Source organism: Coffea eugenioides, chromosome 6, assembly GCF_003713205.1.
Source record: "Coffea eugenioides isolate CCC68of chromosome 6, Ceug_1.0, whole genome shotgun sequence".
Lineage (NCBI taxonomy): Eukaryota > Viridiplantae > Streptophyta > Magnoliopsida > Gentianales > Rubiaceae > Coffea > Coffea eugenioides.
Genome location: NC_040040.1, coordinates 8,230,451 through 8,254,050, shown reverse-complemented (window position 1 = coordinate 8,254,050; position 23,600 = coordinate 8,230,451). Strand labels below are relative to the sequence as shown.

Genomic DNA, 23,600 nt, shown 5'->3' with positions numbered 1-23,600 from the left:
TTATTGCCATTTTTCATCGATCTCTTCTCTAGGTTGCTCATTTCCTTGTGCTATTTATTTGTTAACCAAGTTCTATGTGCCATGCCATCTTTAGTTGATCTCGCCCATTGGATAGTTGATCTGGCCAAAGAATCCAGAGGGTCAATGCATTTCTTGAGAAGAGGATCGCTGCCGGGTAAAAGACCTTGAAATTCATCAGCAGCTAGTATAATGATGTTGACAGCCTTCACCAGAAGAATCTGAATTGCAACCCTTAAAAGATTTCTGGCCCCTTCTATGTCCTTTTGGTTCAGTGCTTCGAATGCTGGAATTATTATGTGCTCCGTGGTTGGATTATCTGGTAAAACAACCTCAAAGCCCTGCGAGAAAACAAACCTCAACCATGAGAAACAGAAACAAATATTCCCATTAGCATTTTACCTCAAAATTTGCCCCTTCTTTTGACATTTTTACTCAAGTTGCACTCTTCCTGCTCAAAAATTATTAGGATGTATGCATGCTTCATAGTCAAGTAGGGACGCCGTTGAAACAATCCCGCAAAATCCAGAGAATCACCACACGATACTTTTTGCTTGTGAAAATATTGGTCACTCCTTACAAAAATATCCGTCTCAGAGACAGAATTTTTTTTTTTGTTTTGTTTTGCAGCAACTGACAATTTACCTGACGCTGTAGCTTCTCCTGATAGAAAGTTCCCACCAAAGGTGTATCTCTTGCCAGCACCCCAACTCGCACCTTACTACCACCTTCAAGTGGCTTTAGTTTTGCTTCTTTGAGCTCACTGGCAACGCAGTCTCCTGCATTGAGAAATGTCACTGAACATCCATTGGAGATCTCTCTATACCAGACATGAGATACATGGCATGGCATGACAATACATCGTGCTCCAGACTGCTCCAAAAATGCCATTTTGCATCTCAAATTCTCTATAATTACTCCACGATGCAATTGAATTCGAGAATCATTGCTGCGAGTACTATTCATGGAAAGCTCACTCTTTATGGTTGAGTCACTGCAGACAATAAAAGGCACGGATTCTTTCTCGTTCCTTGAACTCCCCCAAACAAGTTTTGCCAGGAAAATAGCTGTTGAGGAAGCAGATAAGCCACCAATGATTCCCACAGTATTCTCATGGCCCATCCAGGAATCAGGTACTTTGCATCTTGTTAGAGCTGTGTCTGAGCCAGTGATCCTTTTGAATTCTGTCAGATTTCCACCCTCTTCCGCTGGCAATGATGAAAAAGGCACTTGGATGGCCAGTGGACTAAATTTTTTCCTATAATTGGTCCTACTCCTACTCCTGCCGACATTAACTTCACCAACGAATATAGAAGGCAATATCGTTACTTGCTGTGCCATTTGCACTGTTTCAGCTGCAAAGCCAGATCCATCTTTGAAGCTAGCAAATTTTTCAAGGCTGTTCATTCTACTCAGCTCACAAAGTAATGAATCCTACTCGTACTTGGGAATTTAATTTGATTTCTCCAACTGATATAGCAAAATCACGACCGGCTTCAAGAGAAGTTGTGTATCAATTTGGGAAGACGGATTACTTGCAATATGTTCGAAGCTTTTTTTGAAACCAGACCTCAATTCCACTGGATGTATGGTCGGGCTACAAAACCAGAACCAACAAAGATCTTTGTGAGAGTGGTAGTTCGATATCACAAGGGTGAAGGATCTAGAAAAGCCGCTGGCTAGTGATGGAGGGTGCAGGACCTGCTGGTGTCTGGTTCAGCAGAATATTGTTTATACGTGTTGAACTTATTGTCTCATCATGACCATTTACATGGAGTCCGTCCAACATGATTGTCTCGCTATCATTTTCTGCACCATTTTCTGCCATTCAATGGAAAGCTATTTGAAAATTTTAATCTTGATACGTGGGTTCCAAAATCAGAAAAATATTCCACATGGGCAGAGCTGTCAATTTTACTCCAGTATTATTAGCAAGTCATCCTTTCAAAAGTATGACAATAATTGTTGTTACATGATGAGAAAGAAACAAAACTAGTATCCGCTGTTAAAAGAGCCCAAAATTACAGCATGCAGATTTTTTTCCCGTCTATTTGGCTCTACAGGTTAAATAGTTTCAGCACCAAAATGATAACCACCTTTTAAGGTTCTGTGAGCAAATTTTGTCCTGCACATGTAGATGGATAGCTACGGAGGCACACGTCAAAGAGCTCAAAGAAGTGCCCTCGATCAACAGTTTACTCGGGCTTTTGTTTTTCTCGCTAAAGAGTGGATGATTTTTAGTCCGGTTTTCTTGGTCCCAAGGCTATCCAGATTTCGGACGAGAGTGAAAATGGCTTAAATCTGTAAGCTATGGACACATGGTAGAGGATAGAATTTACCCTTTTTTGTATTTCCTGTAGTACAAAAATTATTATGGAGAAAAATGTTTGTTGTTGAGACGCAGCAAATTCATCTGCGCCCACATCAGTGCGACACGGCCACGGGATGAGTTCCCTTCTGATGTTACACCATTTTTCTTGATGACGAAAGAAAATATGTCACCTTTCCATGCGCAAGTTGATGTCCAAAAAGCCAAAAGGATTCCAGTAGTCGCGTTCTTCTCAATTGCGAATGGCAATTGACGTTGATTTTTGAGTGAAAGAACAGTTCCTTTGAGAAAAATACCAAATTCCTGAAGATCAACCAACATATGCAAGGCCTCTTGTACAGGCTATCATATCATGCTGCATTGATGCAACAGTATTGTTCAGTGATGTATACCCACCTGGTGGTACCTAATGCTTATATTCGTTTCCAAGGGGCCGTGAAATTTATTGGTCTCTTGAGAATCGCAAATGACTAGGAATTAGACCTTTTTACCAACCTTACTAGGGATCTTCTATTATACTTACTGCACCAATTCCATTTCTCCGTCGGACTCAAACAATGTTGCTAAATGACGGTCATTCATTCGGCACATCTAAAACCTTATAAAGTAGCAGATAAAAGTGGTATTGATACAAAAGATTGCAATATGCCAACTTCAGAATATCAAGCCGAATGTTTAGCTCATCTAATTTAAGGACGCTTATTCAACGACTCAAACTCAAACGAATTTGACTAAGTTCACCATTTTTTTTTATATAGCAGGTGAAGGGTAGGATTTAAGAAGCGGGACGAGAAAAACGGCAAAAGGATTAGAATTTCATTATTGAAATAATTTCAGAGAGTTTTCCTAGACTTTGTGAAACAATTCAAAATATCTAGATTTTTTTAGAACACGTTCGAGTCATATGGGAATGATTAGAAACACTTCTTTTTACACTATTTCGGAAACATAAGGATTCAATTGTATGGATATGGAAAATACAGGATTTCCAATGTTAACTGAAAAGAGACACTCAATTTAAAGTGTATAAACAAAATTCCATACTCGATCTCTTGGATATATATAGAAATTTGTAGAAAGCCATATTCAATGAAAGTCATATATACGGTATGGAGTAAGATCTTTCAAATCTTTCGAGATCCATCCTACAAGATGGGGTAAAAAAACTAAAATAAGTGATTCTAGCCCTCATAAAAAGAAAACTTGATTCTTGAACCCTTCAAGCTCATGTCATGTCAATATGTTGTAGAAGAAAAAACAGTCAAATTCGACCCAAGACATTTTCCTATTATGGAGATATGCAATTTGATTTTTTTTTGCTTTATTTTCGTATTGATTCATTTCCATCAGTCTTATAAAAAAGACAAGAATGTTTTTTTTCAAAAAAATCTACGGTTCTTGAATGTGAGGTTTTTAAATAGCACATTCCCTTTGTCGCGTATTTTAAATTAATGCAAGCCCAGATATTAGGTTTCAATTGTCAATTCTAGTATTAAACGAAGGAAAGGTGATGCCTAGAGGTTCTGTATTATCAGTTGACCCTATTTCATCTACCTATATAGTAAAAGCGCGAAAGGATTCGTTAAGGGTTGTGGTGGCTGTGCTGATGTGGCTGCATTTTATTCGCTGGAGAGTCGTCCTCCATCACGTGAGGCTCGCGTGCTTTCGCTGGGAGGGGGCTTCGGATTCTTTCTTTTGTCCGCTGGGAGGAGCACTACAATTCCTGCTCTTTGTCCGATAGACGAAAATGAGGACCGGCTAACCTGCTGAGTAAGCTTATGGCGGTTGGTGCTGGTTTGATTGATGCGAAGTATTGGGTGATGGGCTCAATGTGGGTTTGCGTGGGTTTACCATTTTGCCCTTCATTTTAAAAAAACAAATGCAACGTTGTTTGTTGCTGAGCTTATTGCTTGCCTCTGTCCTTTGTTGAGAAGGAGTTTTAGCTCTGGTTTGGAGAGCTACCAAAAACGGACTTTTTCTCTTTCCTCTGATTGAAAGGACTGAGAAACTTTGTTTCTCCGATGTATGCAGAGGCTCCTGTGTTTCTGAGACCGCCTCCTCCAGCTACCGCCATTATGCTCCACGGTAACTGTGCCTTGTTTTCGCTGGTCTTTTCTTTCTTTCCATCTATTTGCTCCTATCCACTGTCTTGTTAGCTCATTTCTTTCCTTTCCCTTATTCCCTCTGTCGGAGTTGCTGTCTTCCTGCGTTCTTGTTTCGAATTTACTTGCCCTGTTACTATTACATTTTTCCTCCTGGTAAGTTTGTTGTCTGGAATTGTCATGCTTATTTGATTTTCCCCCCTAAATTTTTATGCCCCGTTGAACTCTTACTGTTGCCTTGGCTACTTCCTTTGCATTACGCCCCATTTTTGCTGCTTCTGTTGCTTTATTTATCTTTGATTTCCTGTGCGCATCTTTTTAGCTCAGTGTTCCATTTCTCTCCTGTCAGTGGTGCTTACAATCCTATTTATTTTTTTGTTTTAGCTTCTGCTCTGCGCTTCTTAGCTTGTGCGGGTAAGCTTCTCGCGCGTTCTGTTTTATGCTTTTTACCCCTTTTCCCCTGATTCCCTGATGCTTTTCCCCTTTCATTCTCTCTTGCGTGCTATAGCTCATTAGCTCTTTTATCATTGTATCCTCTTAATCTTTCTTTTTCTCGTTGTTTTGTTTAATACAGAAGGCGGTTCTGCCCTTTTTCCTCCTGCTCTATTGTTGGCTGCCAAAGGATTGTTCTGCCTATCTAAGGTTAAGGTGCCATCACTTATTCTCCCTTCTGCATAAGCTTGCCTTTTTTGCTTTGCCTGTTGCCTTGTTCCTTGCCAATTAACATTTGGTCCATGTTGTTACACCCTTCTAGAATGTTACAAGGTTTTCTTGAACGTTTTCCTCCTTCGTGCTGATTATGTCTGCCCTAAAGTAGCTTTATAATGTTGCATTCCTTAAAAAAATGTTACAAGGTTTGCTCGTCCGTTTGCCTGCTTTATGCTTTTCTGTTCATTTTTCTGCTGCTATATAAGTCCTGTGCTTTAGCCTTTCTTTCCCTTGTTTTTCCCTTTTTATAAGAGCCCTTTGGCTCATACCTGTGTAAACATCAATGTTTGACAGAATACCTTTTTATTAGGTTTTAGCTAAAAATAGGCATGAACATCAATGTTTTCCTCTGTAAACATTTTTTCTAGTGCTGTTTGACAGAAATTATGAGTTATGGTGGTTTCTTAAAGCTTTCTAGAAGCATTTAATCCCTAAAATGTTACATGTCTTTCTAAGAGCTCTTAAAGCTCTTTCATCATTACATGTATTGATTTCCTTCTATGTTTCTCCCATTGTGTTCCTTCATAGGGTTTGTGACTGTCTTCATTTATATCCTGCTAAAAAATGTTGGTTTGCTTGCGATTTCAGATTAATCAGAAGATGATGAAATCTGCAATGATTAAAGATCTATACTCTGAAATTGACAGACTGAAGCAAGGTTTGTTGATTGCTCTGTCTATGTCTGTTCATGCAAGTGCGTTGTGTACACTTCCATAAATACAGAAATCTTTTGGTTTACAAACTGGTTAAGCACATTAGATAATTTTGCACATGCCGTGACAATATTGCATTGAATCTATTTAACAATCTTATGTTCATCAGAGGTGTATGCTGCTAGAGAAAAGAACAGGATTTATATACCAAAAGATCGTTATCTGCAGGATGAAGCCGAGAAAAAGGTCCCAATCTGGTCATTTGGTCTGATGATGACATGTATTACCTGAAAATTTCCCCTGAAAATTAGTAATTTTGTTTCTAATTTCAGGCAATGGCTGAGAAGATAGAACGCATGGAGCTTGATGTGGAATCCAGGGACAAGGTATGCTTGAGAAATGAATCTTTAAGCTTGTCTTTTCTTGTTGCCACTTGCAACACTTGATTGATTACACGTTATGCTTTTTGAGCAGCAATTTGTGGTGCTTCAGGAACTTTACAAATCTCAACAGCTATTGACAGCAGAGTTAAGTGACAAACTTGACAAAACTGAGATAAAATTAATTTATTTTGTTGCCCTCATAATAGTACGTCTTGTTTTCCCCTCTTTTGCTCATGATGTCACAACTATATTTTTGTTGTGCTCTAGAAAATGCTGCAGGAAACTGAGCATGCTTTGGCTGATCTGGAGGAACGGTTTAGACAAGCTAATGCCACAATAAAAGAAAAGGAGTATCTGATGGCCAATCTTCTGAAGTCTGGTGAGGCCAATGTTCACCACAGTTTAAAGTTGTTCACATATAGTCCTAAATGCTAATGTTGCTGCATAAATAATGCATCTATTATTATTTTCCTGTTACTTAGGCTACCAAGTCATTCTAATAACTTTTTTCAATTTATGATTTTTTGTTGCATCTGATCTGCTAGCCTGCAATGCTTTCCTGTCTCCTAAGCAATTTTCCTTCTTATTTGACTCTAATATTCAGTAATATCTAGGTGAGATCTGTGATGTTATATACATGGGCCATTTCATAATTTTTGCTTGTGTAACTTGCCTTGGTAAATGGGAAACAGAAATGAGTGATAAAGGGCCACAATGAGCTGAATATTTTTTTTGATAGACATAATTAAGTTTTTCCAGTTTGACTGGTGATATGAGGTCCCTTTACTTTCAATATTTTAGTCTGTTTACTTGTGCAACTTGCCTTTGGTTAAATAGGAAACGCAAAAGAGTGACAGAGGCCCACAATGAGCTGAATTTTTTTTGCTAGACACAATTAAGTTTTTGAATTTCTCTGCTTGCTTTTTCTCACCTTATGTACTAATAACAACTATCCATCATGTAAAAGAAATCTTTCTATAATCCATCAAGACATTATTAGAACAGTTTTCTGACATCATGTGGTCTTCTTCTACCAGAGAAAGCACTTATGGAGCGGGCATTTGATCTTCAAACAGAACTGGAGAATGCTGCATCAGATGTCTCCAATTTGTTTGTTAAGATTGGTTTGTATGCTAAGCTTAGTGATCTAAACAGAATAAGGATGTATTATGCCCAAAACCATGCAGTTTAATGTTGTTATTCATGCATAATTGCTTATCCAGAGCACAAGGACAAAATAGAAGATGGAAACAGAATTCTTGTCCAGAAGTTCCAATCACAGCTAACGCAACAGCTTCGCATCTTGCATAAAACTGTGACAGCTTCAGCAACACAACAAGAGCAACAATTAAAGGATATGGAAGAAGATATGCAGTCTTTTGTATCCACAAAGACACAGGTATTGTATACATGAAATAGCATAAACTTGTATCTGCATAGATTGTTTGTCAATACATTCACGTCTCTCTTGTGTGCTAGGCTACTGAAGAGCTTCGAAGCCGCCTCGAGTAGTTGAAAACCATGTATGGTTCTGGTATAGAATCTCTTGACAGTTTAGCTGGGGAACTTGATGGGAATTCACAGTCAACTTTTGGACATCTAAATTCTCAGGTCTCTGGGCATTCATCTTCCTGACTAAGGTGAGTATCTCTTGACTTTGAATGTTACAACCATGATTTGCCTCTGTATCTTTTGCTTGATCAATGTTCAAAAAAATGCAGCTTTTCAATAGTATTGCTTCAGAGGTTGATAAACTGCTGAATGATCTTCAAAATAGTCTTCACGGTCAGGAGAGCAAACTAATTGCATTTGCACAGCAGCAACGTAAGGTTGGCATTTGCTTAAGAAACTAAAGAAACATGCTTGGCCTGATAACTTTCCATTCTCTGATCTAATTTGAGAGAACCAGCTAATGTTACTCACATTGACATCTTCTGCAGGCTCATCAAAGAGCTGTCACGACAATAAGGTCAATTGCTGAAATAACTGCCAACTTTTTCAAAACTTTGGATGCGCATGTTTCACAATTAGGCCGAATTGTAGAAGAATCACAGACAGTCAATGATAAACAATTATCTGATCTAGAAAAGAAGTTTAAGGTGATTTGACTTTTTTTCCACTTGAACCTATTTTCTGCTCTAAGTTGTGGTCTTGCTTTAAGTTTGATTCTGTTTTGGTTTCTTCCTTCAATGTAGGAGTGTGCTGCCAATGAAGAAAGGCAGCTCTTAGAAAGGCATTAAATGCTTGTTACATCCCTAAAATGTTACATGCAAAGAATTGGATGAACAATATAGAAACGATTGAACAACATCAAAATTAATGCTCGTTGTAAATTTAAGAACACCACAGATAATCAATCCTCCACAGAATAATAGAAAAAATTAGTAGTGTTTACTCATTGTTTAATATTTTTGAATCTCCCATTTACTTCTCCCAACACTTCATCCCATCTCTACATGAAGCAAAATCATACTGTTGAGTTTCAATTTTATTCGCCTCAATTATTTTCTTTTTGATCTTTTTCTCGACACTATGTTAGATGCAAACCTTTATTTACTCGCATTTTCTTACAACATTGCTTATTTAAAAGCTTAATCATTTTATAACCAAATAACTTAAATGCAATGCATACGATATATGATATCTCCACTTGAAAATCTGGGCATTTTCTGGGCAACATGAAATTAACACCGTGCATCGCGCGGTAATCCCCTCCTAGTTAGTAATAATGGGCAACATAGGTGAAAAAGCATTACTCCTAGGAATCAATAACACGGTAACTTTGTTATAAATTACCCCCTTCCTTATCTAGTTCAGGACTAAAAGAATGGCCTGAACAACAAGCATTCATCTCATTAGTATATTGGATATATGCATGACCATCAAAAGTTGTTGAAGTGACTAATGTAATAGATCAAGTTAAATTTATTTCACCAATAATTGAATATGTTTGGAGTAGGGGGAGGATTGGGTTGGGTGGTACGGGGAGGGAATGTAAGCAAGAGGTCTCGAATCCGAATCCTCCCGCTTAAAAAAAAAAAAAAGAATATGTTTGGAGTAGCATTTAGCACTTGGACTTACTTGAACTTGTAGTAGCAGACACTTTTCAACTGCAGCACATTAACATATTAAGTTGAACTCACTTTTACAATGCACCCAAATAGCTCAAGCTCAATTTTAATTTGTTAGTTTCTGATAAAAGGTACTCGCCGGAAACTAGAATCATTTGTAGATGTAATCCTTGTTAATGCTGAATGAAAAATACAATTTAGTTGGCTAAAAAAAAAGGAAGAAAAAAACGATTTAATTGGGCATAACACACTATTTACGGTACTGTTTGTTAGGATCCTTTTATGCTTAGTTTGGGAGTTGAGGTGAGTTTAAAAAAAAAGAAAAGAAAAGAAGGGAAGACAAAATACTAATAGAATAGAATTTTGAATTGTTTGGGAGCCAGGGGTTAAAAGAAGAAAAAAAAGATAAGTAGCACATTGAATGGAAGTAGAAAAAAGTAAGTAGCATATATGTAATTTACAAATTTGCTCATCTATTCAAGTAACTAAATGGTTGTTTAATAGGTAAAAATGACATTGTATAAAAATTTAATTGAACCTGTTTTTTTTTTTTTTTTTACCAAGCAAGTTAAGACTTTTGTGGTAATAAACTAACCCGAATCCCGTGAGAACCCCAAAAGCCGGTAACTTTTGAGGTCTCACAGGGAACTAATATACTACCCCAATCCCCCTAACAACCCCGATGTGGGACTGAACCCCCAAACAGGGCAGCTTCTACTAGGCCTAAACTTAGAACCCACTACCTGTTTGGTAAGTGAGTTTTTTGAGTGTTTGTCTAAAACTTTATTGTAACTTACTGTAAAAGTTTTTTTAAAAAATTTTGTAGTGTGTTTTTTTTGAATATTTTAAAATGTATAGTTTAAAAATTTTGAGAAGTTTTTTGAGGTTACTGTAGCTAATGTTTTTAAAAAACTTATAGCAGATAAATTTGGCAAAAAACTTGTCTGCCAAACAAGGCAAATTAATTAAATAGTTTCCTTACATCTTCGACCACTTATGAAAAAGAAAAGGAAAAAAAATGGAAAGCAAAGCAACACGAACCATTTTCAGGTTCCTTGTTTTTTCTTCCCAACCAAAAGAAAGAAAAGCCCAACATTCTTTCTGAATACTAACAATAAGAGGTTGCAAAAACAAAACCAGGAATCCATAACCATTACCACATCAGACACCAGCGTGTCGGTTGTAAGCAGAATCCTTGTCAACCCGAGCCCACCAGATACATTCTCCGCCGGAGGTCGGAGATTTCCAACTCTGCCATCCTAGGTTCAGCCTCTTCTAGCAGTCACTACGACTACCATTCACCTCAGTACTGCTGCTACCGCAAAGTCTAGAAAGGGCGGCCCTGAAGAAGAAAAGAAGAAAGAAATGGCAGCGTTATTGAAGAAATTGGCAACGAAGGCTGCACCGATGATCGCATTCAATGGAGCTTTTCTAGCCCAATCCAAGTCTACTTTCCCCAATTTCCGTATCCCCTTTGGAGCTATTGCGGCGGTTTCCGGTGGCATATCCTATTATTACTACTTCTCTTCTTCATCCGTGGTAATTTCTCCCAACTATTTCATCTGTGTTTCGGTCACTTGGTCTGCCACGTCACAGCTCAGTTTTCTTTTCTCTTTTTTTGGAATTTCATGTTTTATTTTGGTTGAAATTTTTAAATGAGTAGGTCATCCGGTTGATACCCAATGAAGGAGAGTCAAGATAGATTTTACCATGGCAAAATGTAGGTCATTCAGGTCTTTTCTGTGTAGTTTGGGTCAAGAGTGCTCCAATTTGAAGCGGAAAGAAGGAATTTTGAAAAAGAAAAAAAAATCTCTGGTGATTAAGCATTGAGTTGCTTAATTCTGCTCGGTTGATTAAGCATTGAGTTTATGTGTTTGTTGATGTTTGCAACTTTTGCATGCAAGATAATCGGAAAATGGGCCAACAACAGTCTCTCATGTCCATGTCGATTGTCCCTACTCCAATAGGGAATGTAGAAATTCCAATCCTTGACCGTCTGTTTAGTTTCTGCTACCAATTCTGTGTTGCTACCATGCAACAAAAGCCTTGCATAATCCATTTTGCAATGCTACTCTTTGGTGCCTTTTAATTTGTGCTATTGCAGGTTTAGCACCTAAAACGATTAAATTAGGATAAGGAGGTTTTAGTGAATGTTACTACTGTCTCTAACTTTAGAAAAAGTTGCCAGGACTTTCCTTCTAAACTTTCTCTCTAATTTCTTTTTTCTTTTTGTAATGCAGGCGTACCTAGATGAGATCGCTGATGATACTGGGTCCAAAATGGGTGGGTTTTTTTTTAAACATAATGACCCAAATCAAATGAATATCTCTATGCCAACATATTTGCCAACATGATTAAAAATGTTTTACTTCGGCATTGCCACTGTGGGAATTCATGTTTCGTATCCTCATCGATGTATCATTACTGGTTCGCTTACGAACCATGGTTTCTCTGTGAGCAATTTTGTAAACAATGTAATGGCTAACATCAAGTTCAGAAGAGAAATGCATATAGGTCGTATGTCTATTTGTGAAATGGAGGAACCTAATAGGCATGCCGGTTGCTCAATCAAAGGAGCTACATGTAGATATCCTATCTTCATGTGACGATGTTCCATATTTTGAATCTCTATGCTAGTAGTCATTGTGGAAGGGCTTGGTTGTGTTAAATTTCATCTCTGAAATCTTCAACTCTAAAGGTTATTTGCTCAAAAAAAATAAAATGTAATGTTTATTTGGAGTTTCAGGCATAGCTATAAGAGGTAGAGAATAGCATGTTGAAAGTTCATACTTCCACCTCTGGTGAAGTTCTTTAGTGTATTGGCAATAGGATTATTGTTACTCAAAATAATCTGTTTTGGATACGATTGGTTTTTGTGATTAACTGTCCTTGAACTGGTTTTCCGCTTTTCATACCCTCCATCTCAAGGTTGATCACACTCTTTTGTTGTTTCCTTCTCCTCTCTTACTGAGCTAATGCAGATATTGATTAGCTAAACCCACAGGGGCAATGCAAATATATGATTTTCATTGTCCTTAAGAAATTGCATGCCAGGGTGATGCTTTGCAATTTTCTTCAATGCTCTTTAACTTTGCTCTTGTCTCTTTCAGCACTTAATCCTAATAAATGGACTGAATTCAAACTGGAAGACAAGGCACAAGTCAGCCACAATACTCAGTTATTCAGGTAAGATTTTTCAACCGTGCAATGCACATACATGTAGATATTAAGTATCAACTATCTAAAAGCTGCGGGGATTGGTATAAAATTTCATTCTCATCCTCTAATTAGTTTTAAATATGATTAGAAATCAGTTTCTCTAGCGTGGGTCATGGTGCAAGTCAAGTTGCCTTCTGGCTTTGTGAGCAGAATAGAGCTGCTAATCTATCTTTTTTCTTGCATGATCTAGCGGGCTGTATGATTGTCATATTAGTCCCTTGGTTTCTTCCTATAGTTTTTCTGCATTGACACTACAGTATGCTGTTGGGGGCATGGCTGGCTAACGAAGTGGGTGGAATTTGAAAACCAATTAAATATGGAGGTAATAAAGAAACAAAAGAAACTGGGAGTACTTCTCATGAACTTCATTGAATTTCCTATTTGTGCAGCAGAGGATGTATGGAAGCGTAATAACACATCTAAAACTTCTTTTCTAGCTTATTTAGGTTAAAGCTGTCTAACGTATATCATGAGTAATCTTAGTCTCAAACTTATGAAATCTACCTTACAAAGAAAAAAGATTTGCATTTCTTGACTCTCCAGTTGGACTCCGACTTACCCAGTACTCTCCTGGAAAACTTTAACATAGAGAATGGATCTCGTTAATGAAAACATATGTCCAAATTTGAAAATGTCTCACATATTTTTTTCCTTTCGAAATATTGTTGATTTTATACACATATGCAACCAGTTTGCCAAAATCTTGAAGAGGAATTTAGAATAAGCATATCCAAAAAGATTACTGTCATTATGAGCCTCTCTTCTGAAGAAATCTCTTGTGTGAATGCTTTTTATTTTGGAGAAAATTGGTCTCCAAAGAGTTACATGCTGTTGCAGTATTTGTTCATTTGTCTTTTATGGAAACAATAGATAGTATAAACAAGGAAAAAATTTATGTTAAGTCTCCATAATCTCCTGCCCCTGGCCTGCAAAAAGGTCCACATGATATTTTAAACTCGTAGAAAGTTTTAAAGTTTGAATCAGGTAGGTAGTCTAACTGGTTTAATTATCTGGTAGGTAATCCATGAAATTGGTCTAGCAGGCTTCCTGCTGATGCAATTTGGCTTCACTTTGTGAAATCTTTTGCTAAATGGTAATAGCATAAAAGCATTTTGCTTTTGTGTTGGTCTGGGTTATGAATGGTTCTCTCTCTCTCTCTCTCTATGTAATTCTGCAGAAGCATTGTCATTTCATTAGTTGTTTAGCAGGGTTTGTTTGTTTCATTGCCATTATACTGGAAAACTGTTTAGCTTGCTTGAACGAATTGTTAATAACTATTCTCAGTGTCCTATGCTGCTATCAAGTAATATTATAGCTCATCTAATGCACATGTTCGACTCCAGTAAATTCCCAGTCTTCATTCCTGTTTGGGATTGTGAAAAAGATGTTGATATTCATAATTATTTGACATATTAGTATTTTCCCTCAAATGGCAGGTTTTCGTTTGATCCATCTGTGAGATTAGGTCTTGATATTGCATCATGCATTCTTACCAGGTATGCTATCTATATCTAGAGAATCTTTTGTTAAAAATAATGTAATTTAAGTAACCTGAATATTCTTGAGGTTGGACAATCAAAGATTATCCCATAAATCTGATAAGTATTCTTTTTCTTGTAGGGCACCAACTGGACAAGATGCTGAGGGGAAAACAAAATATGTCATTCGCCCGTAAGTCCTTCATTTTAACTGTTAGCATTCTTCAAGCAAATAACATGGTTTATTGCTCAAGTGAATTTGAATCTATATGCTAATCTTCAGTTTTCTGGTATACGCTTTTGTCTAGCTTTGTCATATGTTGCCAAAACTGGTATTGTTTTTCAATAAAACTAAGTTTGTTGTTCAAGAGGCTGGATGCTTCTGTCGAATGTTTTCTCCATATGCTCAAGATCTTGAATCCGCGGTATATACATTAGAAACACTGTTATGCATGTAATTGTATTGAAATTATCATCACTACAGAGTCATGGAAATCGCTTATAAATACACCGCTGATCATTCAAGAGAAAAGCTAGAATTTAATGTTCTTGCATGTTAAATCATGAAAAGTTCCCAATCCTGACATTCTTTTGAACGTTATATATGAGCTATGTTTTATTGATCACACATCTTCTGAGGAGTGTTCTATCTTCAGTTATACACCAATATCTGATCCAGATGCCAAGGGGTACTTTGATTTGATGATTAAGGTGTGCCTTCATTTTCTCTCTCAGTAGATGGCTAAATATTGGATTCCATTACAATTGTAACCCTATATTGTTGCCAACTTTTATAGGTGTATCCAGAAGGGAAAATGAGTCAGCATTTTGCAAGCTTAAAGCCAGGTGATGTTATGGAAGTGAAGGGGTAAGTTATTGAGGTGATTGGCAAAGAAAGCTGGTTATCTTATCTGCTAAATCTCAATGCATATTTATATAGACTATCTGCGCATTCTTTGAGCATCTGATTGAGTACCTTTCTTGCAGGCCCATTGAAAAGCTCAGATATAGCCCAAACATGAAGAAACACATTGGCATGGTAAGTCTATTAACTTGTGGACATGTCGATGTAAAGCATGACTCTCTCTGTTCAGTTGTTCATTTAATATTGGGAAACGGTTGCAATGTCTTAATCTGTTAGTAAGCTGTGTCGTTATCTGAATTTGGATGTTAAGTACATTGTTTTTCTTTCCAGATTGCAGGGGGAAGTGGCATCACACCAATGCTTCAGATTATAGAGGCTATCCTTGAGAATCCTGATGACAACACCCAGGTAGGCATATTCTGCAAATCTTTAATGGATGTATGGTGCACTTGATACCTAGTTTTGAGTTGTGTGGCAGCTTTGTCCATCATCATACCAGATGTTCTTTCAATGGGTCTAATTATGAATAACAGCTTTTTGATGAGTATAGTATATCTTCTTTTTAGGTCTCACTGCTCTATGCTAATGTATCCCCTGACGACATTCTTCTCAAAAAGAAGCTTGATGTACTAGCAGCTAGCCACCCAAATCTGACGGTATTGGCAGAAATATCTCTAGTGTTTTTTATTACGTCCCCGTTCCCAAATTCTGTTTCTTACTTGCGTTGTAATCCTTTTCTGCACCTGAATTTGTCAGATACATTACACAGTTGATAATCCAACAAATGATTGGATAGGGGGTAAAGGTTATATATCAAAAGACATGGTTGTCAAAGGATTACCTGGGCCTGCTGATGATACACTTATCCTAGTAAGTTTTTATATCTAGCGTATTTGGTATTACAACCTTATTCAGTTTATGAACAATGGGCACACGTTATATCTGCTTGCATGTATGCTTGCCCAATTACCTACTTTTTTAATACCAAGTCCACCTTTTCGATGGATATACTGTAGTATCAGCAAAGAGGAGAATTTTGAGGATCTGAATTATTCTCTGTGGTTTATTTCATGCATAGAAATCACAACTCTGTTCCATGTTCCCTGATTTCCACATTCTGTTGCCTGCAGTGGCTTTGTGTATCCAACATTTCATGATTACAAAAAAAAAAAAAAAAAAAAAACCTGACTCAAGTTATGTTCAACATCTCCTCTTCCCTACCCTTTTAAATATCCACCATGAAAAAGGGAAAAAAGATTTAAAGGAGCCAGGATGGATACCCTAATCAGACAAGGAAGAAGAGGAAGATGTGTTTTTTTGCTTTCTGAATAAGAACTCACGATATGTTGTACAGACCCTGGTGTGGAATAGCACATAGAACTCCTCCGAGTCTTTGTTGTTTATCCTGCGTTGGTGCAAAGCTACAAGCATCATCTAATTAGCTTCTTCATTATTTCTCGTGTTCCAGGTGTGTGGTCCTCCTGGTATGATGCAGCATATATCTGGTGACAAGGCCAAAGACTATTCACAGGGCGAGGTAGTTAAACATTATTTCAATCAATTCGACATGTCCTTGCTTGTTCGAAATGCTATTTTTAAAGCCTTGTCCTATGTTGTTTCGTTTCAGCTAACTGGTTTACTTAAGGAACTTGGTTACACGGAAAGCATGGTATACAAATTCTGAAGGACAGTGTACTTAGGGTTGCTGCACTTCACTTGAAGATATTCAAAGAATATCATGCGCTTCAAGCATGATATGCAAATTTTGAAGGAGGGTGTACTTGGTGTTGCTGCAATTCAAGATATTCTGGAATAAATGAATTTCAAAGAACGCAGGCTGAACTTACAGCATTAGCCTAGAATTTGGATGAGCATAAGGATCGTTTGTTGGGAATTTTATGATTTTTGACAGCCCTGACGACGAAAGTATAGATCTTTAAAGAAATGTCTGGAATATCTTTTCCTGTAAGATCCAGTATCAAACTTTCGATTGATTTTCTGATCTTATACTTTGTGCTTGCGGTGTGGGAGGAGCCGGGTGCACAGGAATACAGGATTCCCTTTTTCTTTTTCGCAGGTCGAACGTACTATTATTGTTGTTGTTTCACGCTACTTGGGCCTTTGCTCGTTTTAAAGTTAGGGTTAATTCCATTTTGTAATTTTTAACTGTATTCAAATTTTCACTTTGGTCCCTAAATTTTAAAATAGAACACTTTAGTCCTTAAACTGTAAAATTTGTTTCACTTGAGTAACATCATTAAGGAAGTGAGATAGATGTTATGCCTTAATGGGCATACTTTAGGGACTGAATTGAGATAAATTGTATACTTTAGGGATTAAAATGAATAAGCACTATACTTTAAGGTCTAAAATAAATATGACAAATTTTATAATGTAGGGATTAAATTGTCTCATTTTAAAATTTGAAATCACGGTGAGAGTTCGGATATAGTTAAAGAGTACAAAGCGGGACTAACCCATAAAATTATGGTCCCGTTTGAAAGGTGAGTTTTTTGGGTATTTGTCTAAAACTTTACTGTAGATTATTGTAGAAGTTGTAAGAAAATTTTTTAGGTTGAAAAACTTTTTTCTTTCTTTTTCTTTCTTTCTTTTTTCTTTTCATTTCTTTCTTCTTCTTCCTCCCTTCCCCCTCCCCGGCACCTCTCTTCCTTCCTCCCGCTGCATCAGTTGCCCCTCTGCCCCTCTTTTTCTCTCCCCCGACACCTCTCCCTTCCCCCTCCCCCGGCACCTCTGCCCCTTCCTCCCTCTCCCTCTCTGCCCCTCTTTTTCTCTCCCCTGGCACCTCTCCCTTCCCCCTCCCCTGGCACCTCTGCCCTCTCCTCTCCCCTCCCCCTCGCCCTCCGACGCCAGAGTTGTTGCAGCCATGGATTTTTTTTTTTTTTTTTAGCTTTGTCTCTCCCCCTCTCCTCCCCTCCCCTAGCTACGATCTGGTCGCGCGACCAGATCGCAGCTAGCGGGAGGGGGAAGGTGGTAGGGGAGGGAGAAAGAAAAAAAAAGGAAAAAAGAGACACACACCAACAGATCGGTCAAAGGAGAGGGGGTGAGAGAGAGGGAGAGAAAAAAAAAAAGAGGAAGGCCGGCAATAACAACCGGAATAGTAACCGGCGCCGGAAGTGGTGGTGGAGGTGGTGGCCGGCGACGTAGGACGTGGTGGGGTGGGTGGGGGAGGAAAAAGAAGAAAAGTTGAAGGGAAAGTTTTTTGTGTATTATTTTGAAGTGTGTAGGTTAAAAACTTTGATAAGTTTTTTGGGGTTCCTGTAGCAAAAGTTGTTAAAAAACTAGTATCATACAAACTTGCTAAAAACTTGAGGTTCCAAACAGGCTCTATAATTGTGGGTATTCTTGCCCCTCCTCCATCTTTCCCACTTTGCAAATAATTCTGGAACGCTGGTCAAGGTTTGACTTCCAGCAATTGTTGTCTTCCATCCTTTGAATGAATCGTATCGAAATTAAGTTTGACTTCAAAGAGTTTCATTAACCATCTTTATAATCTTGGTTTTTTTATTAAATGCCAAAAATTGTTTATTCCTTCTCAAATGGATGTTAACCTTGTTAAGATTAATTTCTATGAGAGAGGAGCCGACGCATAGCTTACTATAGGTTCATTTTCAACAAAAAAGCACATTACCACATTTGGCCGCCTCTGGGATCTAGGATGAATGTAAGCATAACATTTTTGAATAAAAGTAGTAGTATTTCCCTTTTTAATGGATTATTTTTTTTTTAAAAAAAAAAAAGCAGAGAGATGCTAGTGCATTCAACTTCCATGTGCGCATAATTCAGAAAAAAGGTCTTGCTTGGATTGCATTTTTTTAGATTTTTTGTAGGAAAATTACTGTAACAATTTGATATATATGAAGTCAAAAGATGATTGAAAAATGTGTTCAAGGTTCCTGGACGGCGATCCTCCAATTGCCTCCTTGATTTTTGGTAAGCAGGAGATTTGGACTCATCCATCCCGATAAACATCAAAATGTGAAAGAAACAAAGTAAAAAGAGAGAGAGAGAGAGAGATTTCGAAAACTCTGGGATGCACAAAATGAAGTACACAGAAAATAGAGGGAGTTAATTGCGAAAAATTCCAGAAAAAAAAATTTTTTTTGGTAGTATTTGATTTTAGTTTTTAGGTGCTGCTGATGCTGAATGAAACCCCATGCGAAAACTTATTAAACCGCCTCGCTTCCTCACCAATTCCCATTCCCAATTCTTTTTTGCATTACCCTCTCTGTCTCTCTCTAAAGATACATCACAATTTCCACGTAACCACACAGCACAGCCGCACGCAACACACACACACAGTCACACACCATTAAATTAAATACTCAGAAGCGAGCCCAGAATTAAAACCTCCCGAGTCCGAAACCAAAATATGCCCTTTTAACTTCGCAATCCATGAAATGTTGCTTCAGCATTATCAGTCTGGGTAGCAGTTGAATTTCGATTTCGTTTGGGTCGGGGGAGGGGACAAATGGAAAAAATGGAGCAAGTTTTACAAAAGAAAAACACCGATTGCGTCTATTTCTTGGCCTCTCCGCTCACCTGCAAGAAGGTACCCTTTTTCCCATCCCTCCTCATTTTTAGTTTTTTTTTCTCCTCCCAATTTTCTCCGAACTTGTTCAACGAAATTCCTTCATTTGTTGTTGTTAAGAAAGAAATAATTGCCTTGCTAAATGCCTTTAATTTCATTGATTGCGGCGTTTTAATTGCTTGAGGAAACTACCAGAAGGCTTTTTATATATTCTTATTCGTCGGCGGCTCACTCTTGTAGTATCTGTATTTAAGTACCTATTTAGGGGTCTTCCTTTTAACTTTTTAGTGTTACTACTGTGCTTGAAGGAATTGAATCCAAGTGAGGTACTTCCAAGGTTTTCTTCGGGCATTTGAAATGCCAGCCAGGTTTTTTGCAATTGAATTATCTGATTCTGCATGCTCTTTATGAATGTTGAATTTTTATCACACCTTGATTATTTTGTTATATTTTTATCACGGTTTGAAGTATAGAGTTCAATTTACTATAGTCATTACTGCCCTGGAATGTGTGATTGATAGATTTTGTAACCCTGGTAATTGGATATTAGGATGGTGTGATACGTTCTTTGGTTGATGTTTCTGAATTACAATACTACCTTTTCCCAAGTACTTACAGTTTTTTGGCCAACCTGTGTATTCTTTTTGCCTTTTTTTTTCTTCTTTCCCTTTTGATTCATTTCTTGTTCTGACCAAAAGTTGATTGTTACTTTCATTGTCTGATAAAGGTGTTTGTTTGCAATGGTGGATGATATCTTGGAACTGCGGGTATTTTTCTAACTGTTGTTTGCTTGGATTATGCGTTTCAGGGGATTGAGTGTGAATACAGGCACAGTGAAATTGCTCGACTTAACCCTAGAGATTGTTGGTACTGGTTGGCCGGCAGTTGTGTTAACCCAACCTGTGCTTTTCGACATCCTGTAACCTCTCACTGCTTTCGAACTCTTTTTTCTCTATATTACTTGCCGCATCTAAGATTGTTCTCTTTCTCTATTTCTTTCTTTCGACTAATAATTCTTATATGGTGCTTGTATCTGTCAACAACAACTGATAGAACAACTTTCTGAGCATATTAGCCTGAATTTCCCCACTGTAATTCGCTACCTTTTGTTGATTTTAATCCGCTATAGAGTCTTCTGGTTGTAATTGGAAGTATAAATGAATCACCATTGCCATGGAATTGGGCATTAATTAGCTTTTGATGAGAGCTTTAAAACATTCATATCTGGTTCCTACAAGCCTCAGGAGATTAAAAGAAAAGTTGACTTCATGCTTTTCCCAGTTGATCAGGGAAAACTTTCAAGTTGCCTCAGAATATATGAACACTAACGAACTAGGCCTGAAGCGTTTCATGATGTTATATAAACTGCTGGCATTGGAAATTTTGCTCTACCCTCGTTTCTGCATTAAGGTCTTGATAACTTTCATCACCAAGTGCATATCTTGTGGTAGTTTTGGCAAATCTAGAGCTAGAGGGTCTTGGCACTGCAGGAGTACTTACTGCATGGCTCAGTCTTGCATGTGAGTTTGTGTTCTCCAGTGTACCAAAGACCATATGTGTGAAACCATTTCAATTTGTGTATTCATGTAGCAAAGCAATGTAAAGAAGGAAATGGAGGTTATTATATAAAATGCTTCTAAAGGTTCATCCTCATTCTTACGTGTCTCAGATTTATCTAATTTTTCATTTGCTGGTATGCATGGCTAAGGAAGAAAGCATGAGTTGGGCTTACGATGAAGAAAGTTGCATTGGGACAAACTTGAACTTTTGGTTAAAGGATGTAGTAGACACCCTGTCCTCTTGTGCCTCTATTTGTTAAAATATACTGCTTACCCGGTGAAGGAAATTAATCCTTTTTATACCATATATTACCTATCTATATTTATAGGCAGAGCGAGTGTGTGCAAGAGGGAGCTTTCTTCTTTGATTAATGAGACATGTAGTGAGGCAGGGAGGGGGCAAGGGCCTTGCTGTATCCTGTTAGTTGTTTTTTCTTCTGCTTCATTGATTTTTGAACTTTTAATGTCCATCTTTTCCTTTTTAGATGAATAGCTTGTTGAGCTTCGTATTTAAATTAGTTTCTTGTTGGCCACCTGTGAGTTGCTTTAATGGGTAACTTGAAGTACTCTCTGTACCTTCACAGCCACTGGATGGACGTACTGAAACGGCATCTGAATCTGCTTCTGCTGATCATCAGTCTGCGATTACTGTGAACAAGACTAACGTTCCATGTTACTACTACTACAATGGATTTTGTAGCAAAGGTGAGAGGTGCTCTTTCATGCATGGACCTGAGGAGAACACATATACTTGGAGATCCTCAAAACAAAGTTCTGCGATTGCTGATGGTCCACCTTTGGAAGAAAAGATATCTACTGGTACTGGCTGTGGGCCTGTGCCTGCAGAAACTCATTCAGCTCGAACTGATCCCAAGAGCTTGGCAGGAACCAAGGTTATTCCTCAACGGGAGTCCCGCCAATTTACTCCAAATAATGTTGCAGAGCACTGCCAACCTGCTCCTAATGATGCTGCAGAGAAAAGTGTTTATCCACAGATTTCTGTGTCTTCATCTGAAGAAGCTGCCACCATCAGGTCAAATTTCCAAATTCACACAGAGGGCCTTGTCCACAGAAGATCTCTCGAATCAACTGATCAAAGCTTTGACGATGAATTTGATAACCATAATAGGCAGGAAGTGGATAACCATATCGAGCGCGAAGAGTGGTTGGAATCTTCTCCTGGGTTTGATGTTCTTGTCAATGATAGATCAGAAGACCTGGGTTATGAAGATGAAGCATTGTACTTACCACACCGTGATATGGAAGATAGAGAATGCAATGGTCAGCATTTAGCATATGAATACGAGGACAATATTGAGTATGACCCTGCATATCCAGACATAAGAACGTCTTTTGAACAGGGAATACCAAATTGGTATCAGCATGTAGAGGAGGATGTTTGCAATATGTATCAGAAAACTCCTTTTTATGCAAGGGAGAGAGTGCTGGATCACCCTCTGCCACGTAAGCGGAAATTGTTGCAAACAGAATTGGCGGGTATGGACTTGAGGGATTATCTGAAGAAACGCAGGATGCCTGAGAGTCAGGATACCAAATATTTGTCAGACAGGCCTCACTTTTCTCATCTGACTGGTAAAATCATAGAAAAGGCTTCCACTGGGGGTAGAGGGCATTTACCTGGAAGACTGGCATCAAAAGTGGAATTTGCAGACAAATCACGAATTGAGACTGAAAATTGCTCAAGCAGCACTTATCAGCATGGCAGGACAAGGCGTCCTAGTATAAACAGGTCCAGGCTACATACGAAAGAAAGGAAACAAGGAAAGGGGCAGATTGTGTCTGGAGTCCCACGCAAGGCAGTGCCAAGGAAAAGGAAATCTGCTCGAGAGTCTACTGTTTTTACAGGGCCTAAGACCCTAGCTCAAATTAAAGAAGAGAAGGAGAAAGCACTTTGTGGTAGAACAGGAGAGGGCCATTTAAGTGGTGATGCATGAGAAGAAACTTCAGCATTTCAATGCTTTTAATTAAAATGCTTGAGATGAAGAGAAAAGGTAGGTTGGAGTTGGTGGTAGTAGTTTTAGCAGTTTGTGGAATTTTGATCTTTAATGAACTGTAGATTAGTATTAAGAACAATTTTGCACAGGATGATGTCAAGAAATGGCTTAGGAGACCAACCTAAAGTCTGGATAGTTATGGGGAAGAGCCTACAGCCACAGGCACTTTTATCACCAGATGCACACAATGAAGGCTTTGAAAAGGTGCTGTTAATCAGCGTGCTTTGGACTTGCTGGTTTCTTTTTGTGCAAAATACCCAGGAATAATAGAGGAGTAAATCGGAAGGCTACGCAACTAGCTTGCTCTTTGGTTAATCTTACCTGCTTAGACTTGTGGAAGAACAAAAAAAGAAAGAGTGATAGCACATGAAAGTTTTCGACCCTGAGACTTAGTTACCTCTCACTGCTACATTGTATTGGCGGATACTGCATTTAGTAAAACTGCAGGTTCCATGGTTGCTCATAGCTTCCCTTGGTATGACTGTCGTATTTTTCTGTCATCAATTATTGCTCATATTTTTCTGAAATGCTTCCTTTGATTCTGCTCTCTATGAGATTTGAAGGCTGATCTTGTGTGTGGCAAATTTGGGGCAAGTCACTCGAACAGAATTTCCGGTCTTTCTAGTGCACAACAGAATTTCCTATTTATAA

General features: G+C 38.1%; 4 protein-coding genes and 2 long non-coding RNA genes across 7 annotated transcripts; 5 read left to right on the top strand and 1 right to left on the bottom strand.

Moving 5' to 3' along the window:
• Positions 1-42: 42 nt before the first annotated feature.
• Positions 43-1,822, bottom strand: LOC113775122. The gene is made up of 2 exons (XM_027319869.1): positions 664-1,822; positions 43-359 (listed from the first exon to the last, which is right to left on the bottom strand). Exons 1-2 carry the CDS (start codon positions 1,423-1,425, stop codon positions 51-53), a joined length of 1,071 nt encoding a protein of 356 aa, XP_027175670.1. The 5' UTR covers positions 1,426-1,822; the 3' UTR covers positions 43-50.
• A 2,303-nt stretch (positions 1,823-4,125) lies between these two features.
• Positions 4,126-7,252, top strand: LOC113773483. The gene is made up of 9 exons (XM_027318129.1): positions 4,126-4,178; positions 4,379-4,432; positions 4,772-4,863; positions 5,024-5,097; positions 5,746-5,815; positions 5,980-6,056; positions 6,143-6,196; positions 6,285-6,572; positions 7,231-7,252. The coding sequence occupies exons 1-8, from the start codon at positions 4,126-4,128 to the stop codon at positions 6,531-6,533; spliced, it is 723 nt and encodes a 240-aa protein (XP_027173930.1). The 3' UTR covers positions 6,534-6,572; positions 7,231-7,252.
• Positions 7,253-7,398: 146 nt separating this feature from the next.
• LOC113776113 lies at positions 7,399-8,012 on the top strand. Its single transcript, XR_003468975.1, has 3 exons — positions 7,399-7,592; positions 7,673-7,833; positions 7,915-8,012. It is a non-coding gene; the product is annotated as an uncharacterized LOC113776113 (long non-coding RNA).
• A 147-nt stretch (positions 8,013-8,159) lies between these two features.
• LOC113776114 lies at positions 8,160-8,567 on the top strand. The gene is made up of 2 exons (XR_003468976.1): positions 8,160-8,292; positions 8,389-8,567. It is a non-coding gene; the product is annotated as an uncharacterized LOC113776114 (long non-coding RNA).
• A 1,795-nt stretch (positions 8,568-10,362) lies between these two features.
• On the top strand, positions 10,363-17,009 carry LOC113774805 (NADH-cytochrome b5 reductase-like protein). Its single transcript, XM_027319430.1, has 13 exons — positions 10,363-10,803; positions 11,505-11,547; positions 12,375-12,450; positions 13,920-13,979; positions 14,104-14,154; positions 14,618-14,672; positions 14,759-14,829; positions 14,949-15,000; positions 15,157-15,234; positions 15,393-15,482; positions 15,583-15,696; positions 16,295-16,363; positions 16,454-17,009. The coding sequence occupies exons 1-13, from the start codon at positions 10,630-10,632 to the stop codon at positions 16,508-16,510; spliced, it is 990 nt and encodes a 329-aa protein (XP_027175231.1). The 5' UTR covers positions 10,363-10,629; the 3' UTR covers positions 16,511-17,009.
• A 2,059-nt stretch (positions 17,010-19,068) lies between these two features.
• On the top strand, positions 19,069-23,453 carry LOC113776058 (zinc finger CCCH domain-containing protein 32-like). Of its 2 annotated transcripts, XR_003468966.1 has the most exons (4): positions 19,069-19,396; positions 20,184-20,294; positions 21,519-22,946; positions 23,039-23,453. XR_003468966.1 is itself a non-coding variant. In XM_027321129.1 (3 exons), the coding sequence occupies exons 1-3, from the start codon at positions 19,316-19,318 to the stop codon at positions 22,887-22,889; spliced, it is 1,563 nt and encodes a 520-aa protein (XP_027176930.1). In that variant the 5' UTR covers positions 19,069-19,315; the 3' UTR covers positions 22,890-23,453. The 2 variants fall into 2 exon arrangements, 1 of the variants encoding a protein (XP_027176930.1); XM_027321129.1 differs by having other exon boundaries at positions 21,519-23,453.
• Positions 23,454-23,600: the final 147 nt, after the last annotated feature.

What these genes read in the sequence shown, in the direction of transcription:
- LOC113775122 (XM_027319869.1), bottom strand. Translation starts at nt 1,425, where the DNA reads ATGAACAGCCTTGAAAAATTTGCTAGCTTCAAAGATGGATCTGGCTTT. An exon ending in AGGAGAAGCTACAGCGTCAG is followed by an intron (nt 360 to 663) that starts GTAAATTGTCAG and finishes GTTTTCTCGCAG; the next exon opens with GGCTTTGAGGTTGTTTTACC.
- LOC113773483 (XM_027318129.1), top strand. Translation starts at nt 4,126, where the DNA reads ATGGCGGTTGGTGCTGGTTTGATTGATGCGAAGTATTGGGTGATGGGC. An exon ending in GCGCTTCTTAGCTTGTGCGG is followed by an intron (nt 4,864 to 5,023) that starts GTAAGCTTCTCG and finishes TGTTTAATACAG; the next exon opens with AAGGCGGTTCTGCCCTTTTT. An exon ending in AATTGACAGACTGAAGCAAG is followed by an intron (nt 5,816 to 5,979) that starts GTTTGTTGATTG and finishes TATGTTCATCAG; the next exon opens with AGGTGTATGCTGCTAGAGAA.
- LOC113774805 (XM_027319430.1), top strand. Translation starts at nt 10,630, where the DNA reads ATGGCAGCGTTATTGAAGAAATTGGCAACGAAGGCTGCACCGATGATC. An exon ending in ACAAAATATGTCATTCGCCC is followed by an intron (nt 14,155 to 14,617) that starts GTAAGTCCTTCA and finishes TTCTATCTTCAG; the next exon opens with TTATACACCAATATCTGATC. An exon ending in GATGTTATGGAAGTGAAGGG is followed by an intron (nt 14,830 to 14,948) that starts GTAAGTTATTGA and finishes CCTTTCTTGCAG; the next exon opens with GCCCATTGAAAAGCTCAGAT.
- LOC113776058 (XM_027321129.1), top strand. Translation starts at nt 19,316, where the DNA reads ATGGAAAAAATGGAGCAAGTTTTACAAAAGAAAAACACCGATTGCGTC. An exon ending in CTCCGCTCACCTGCAAGAAG is followed by an intron (nt 19,397 to 20,183) that starts GTACCCTTTTTC and finishes TATGCGTTTCAG; the next exon opens with GGGATTGAGTGTGAATACAG. An exon ending in CCTGTGCTTTTCGACATCCT is followed by an intron (nt 20,295 to 21,518) that starts GTAACCTCTCAC and finishes GTACCTTCACAG; the next exon opens with CCACTGGATGGACGTACTGA.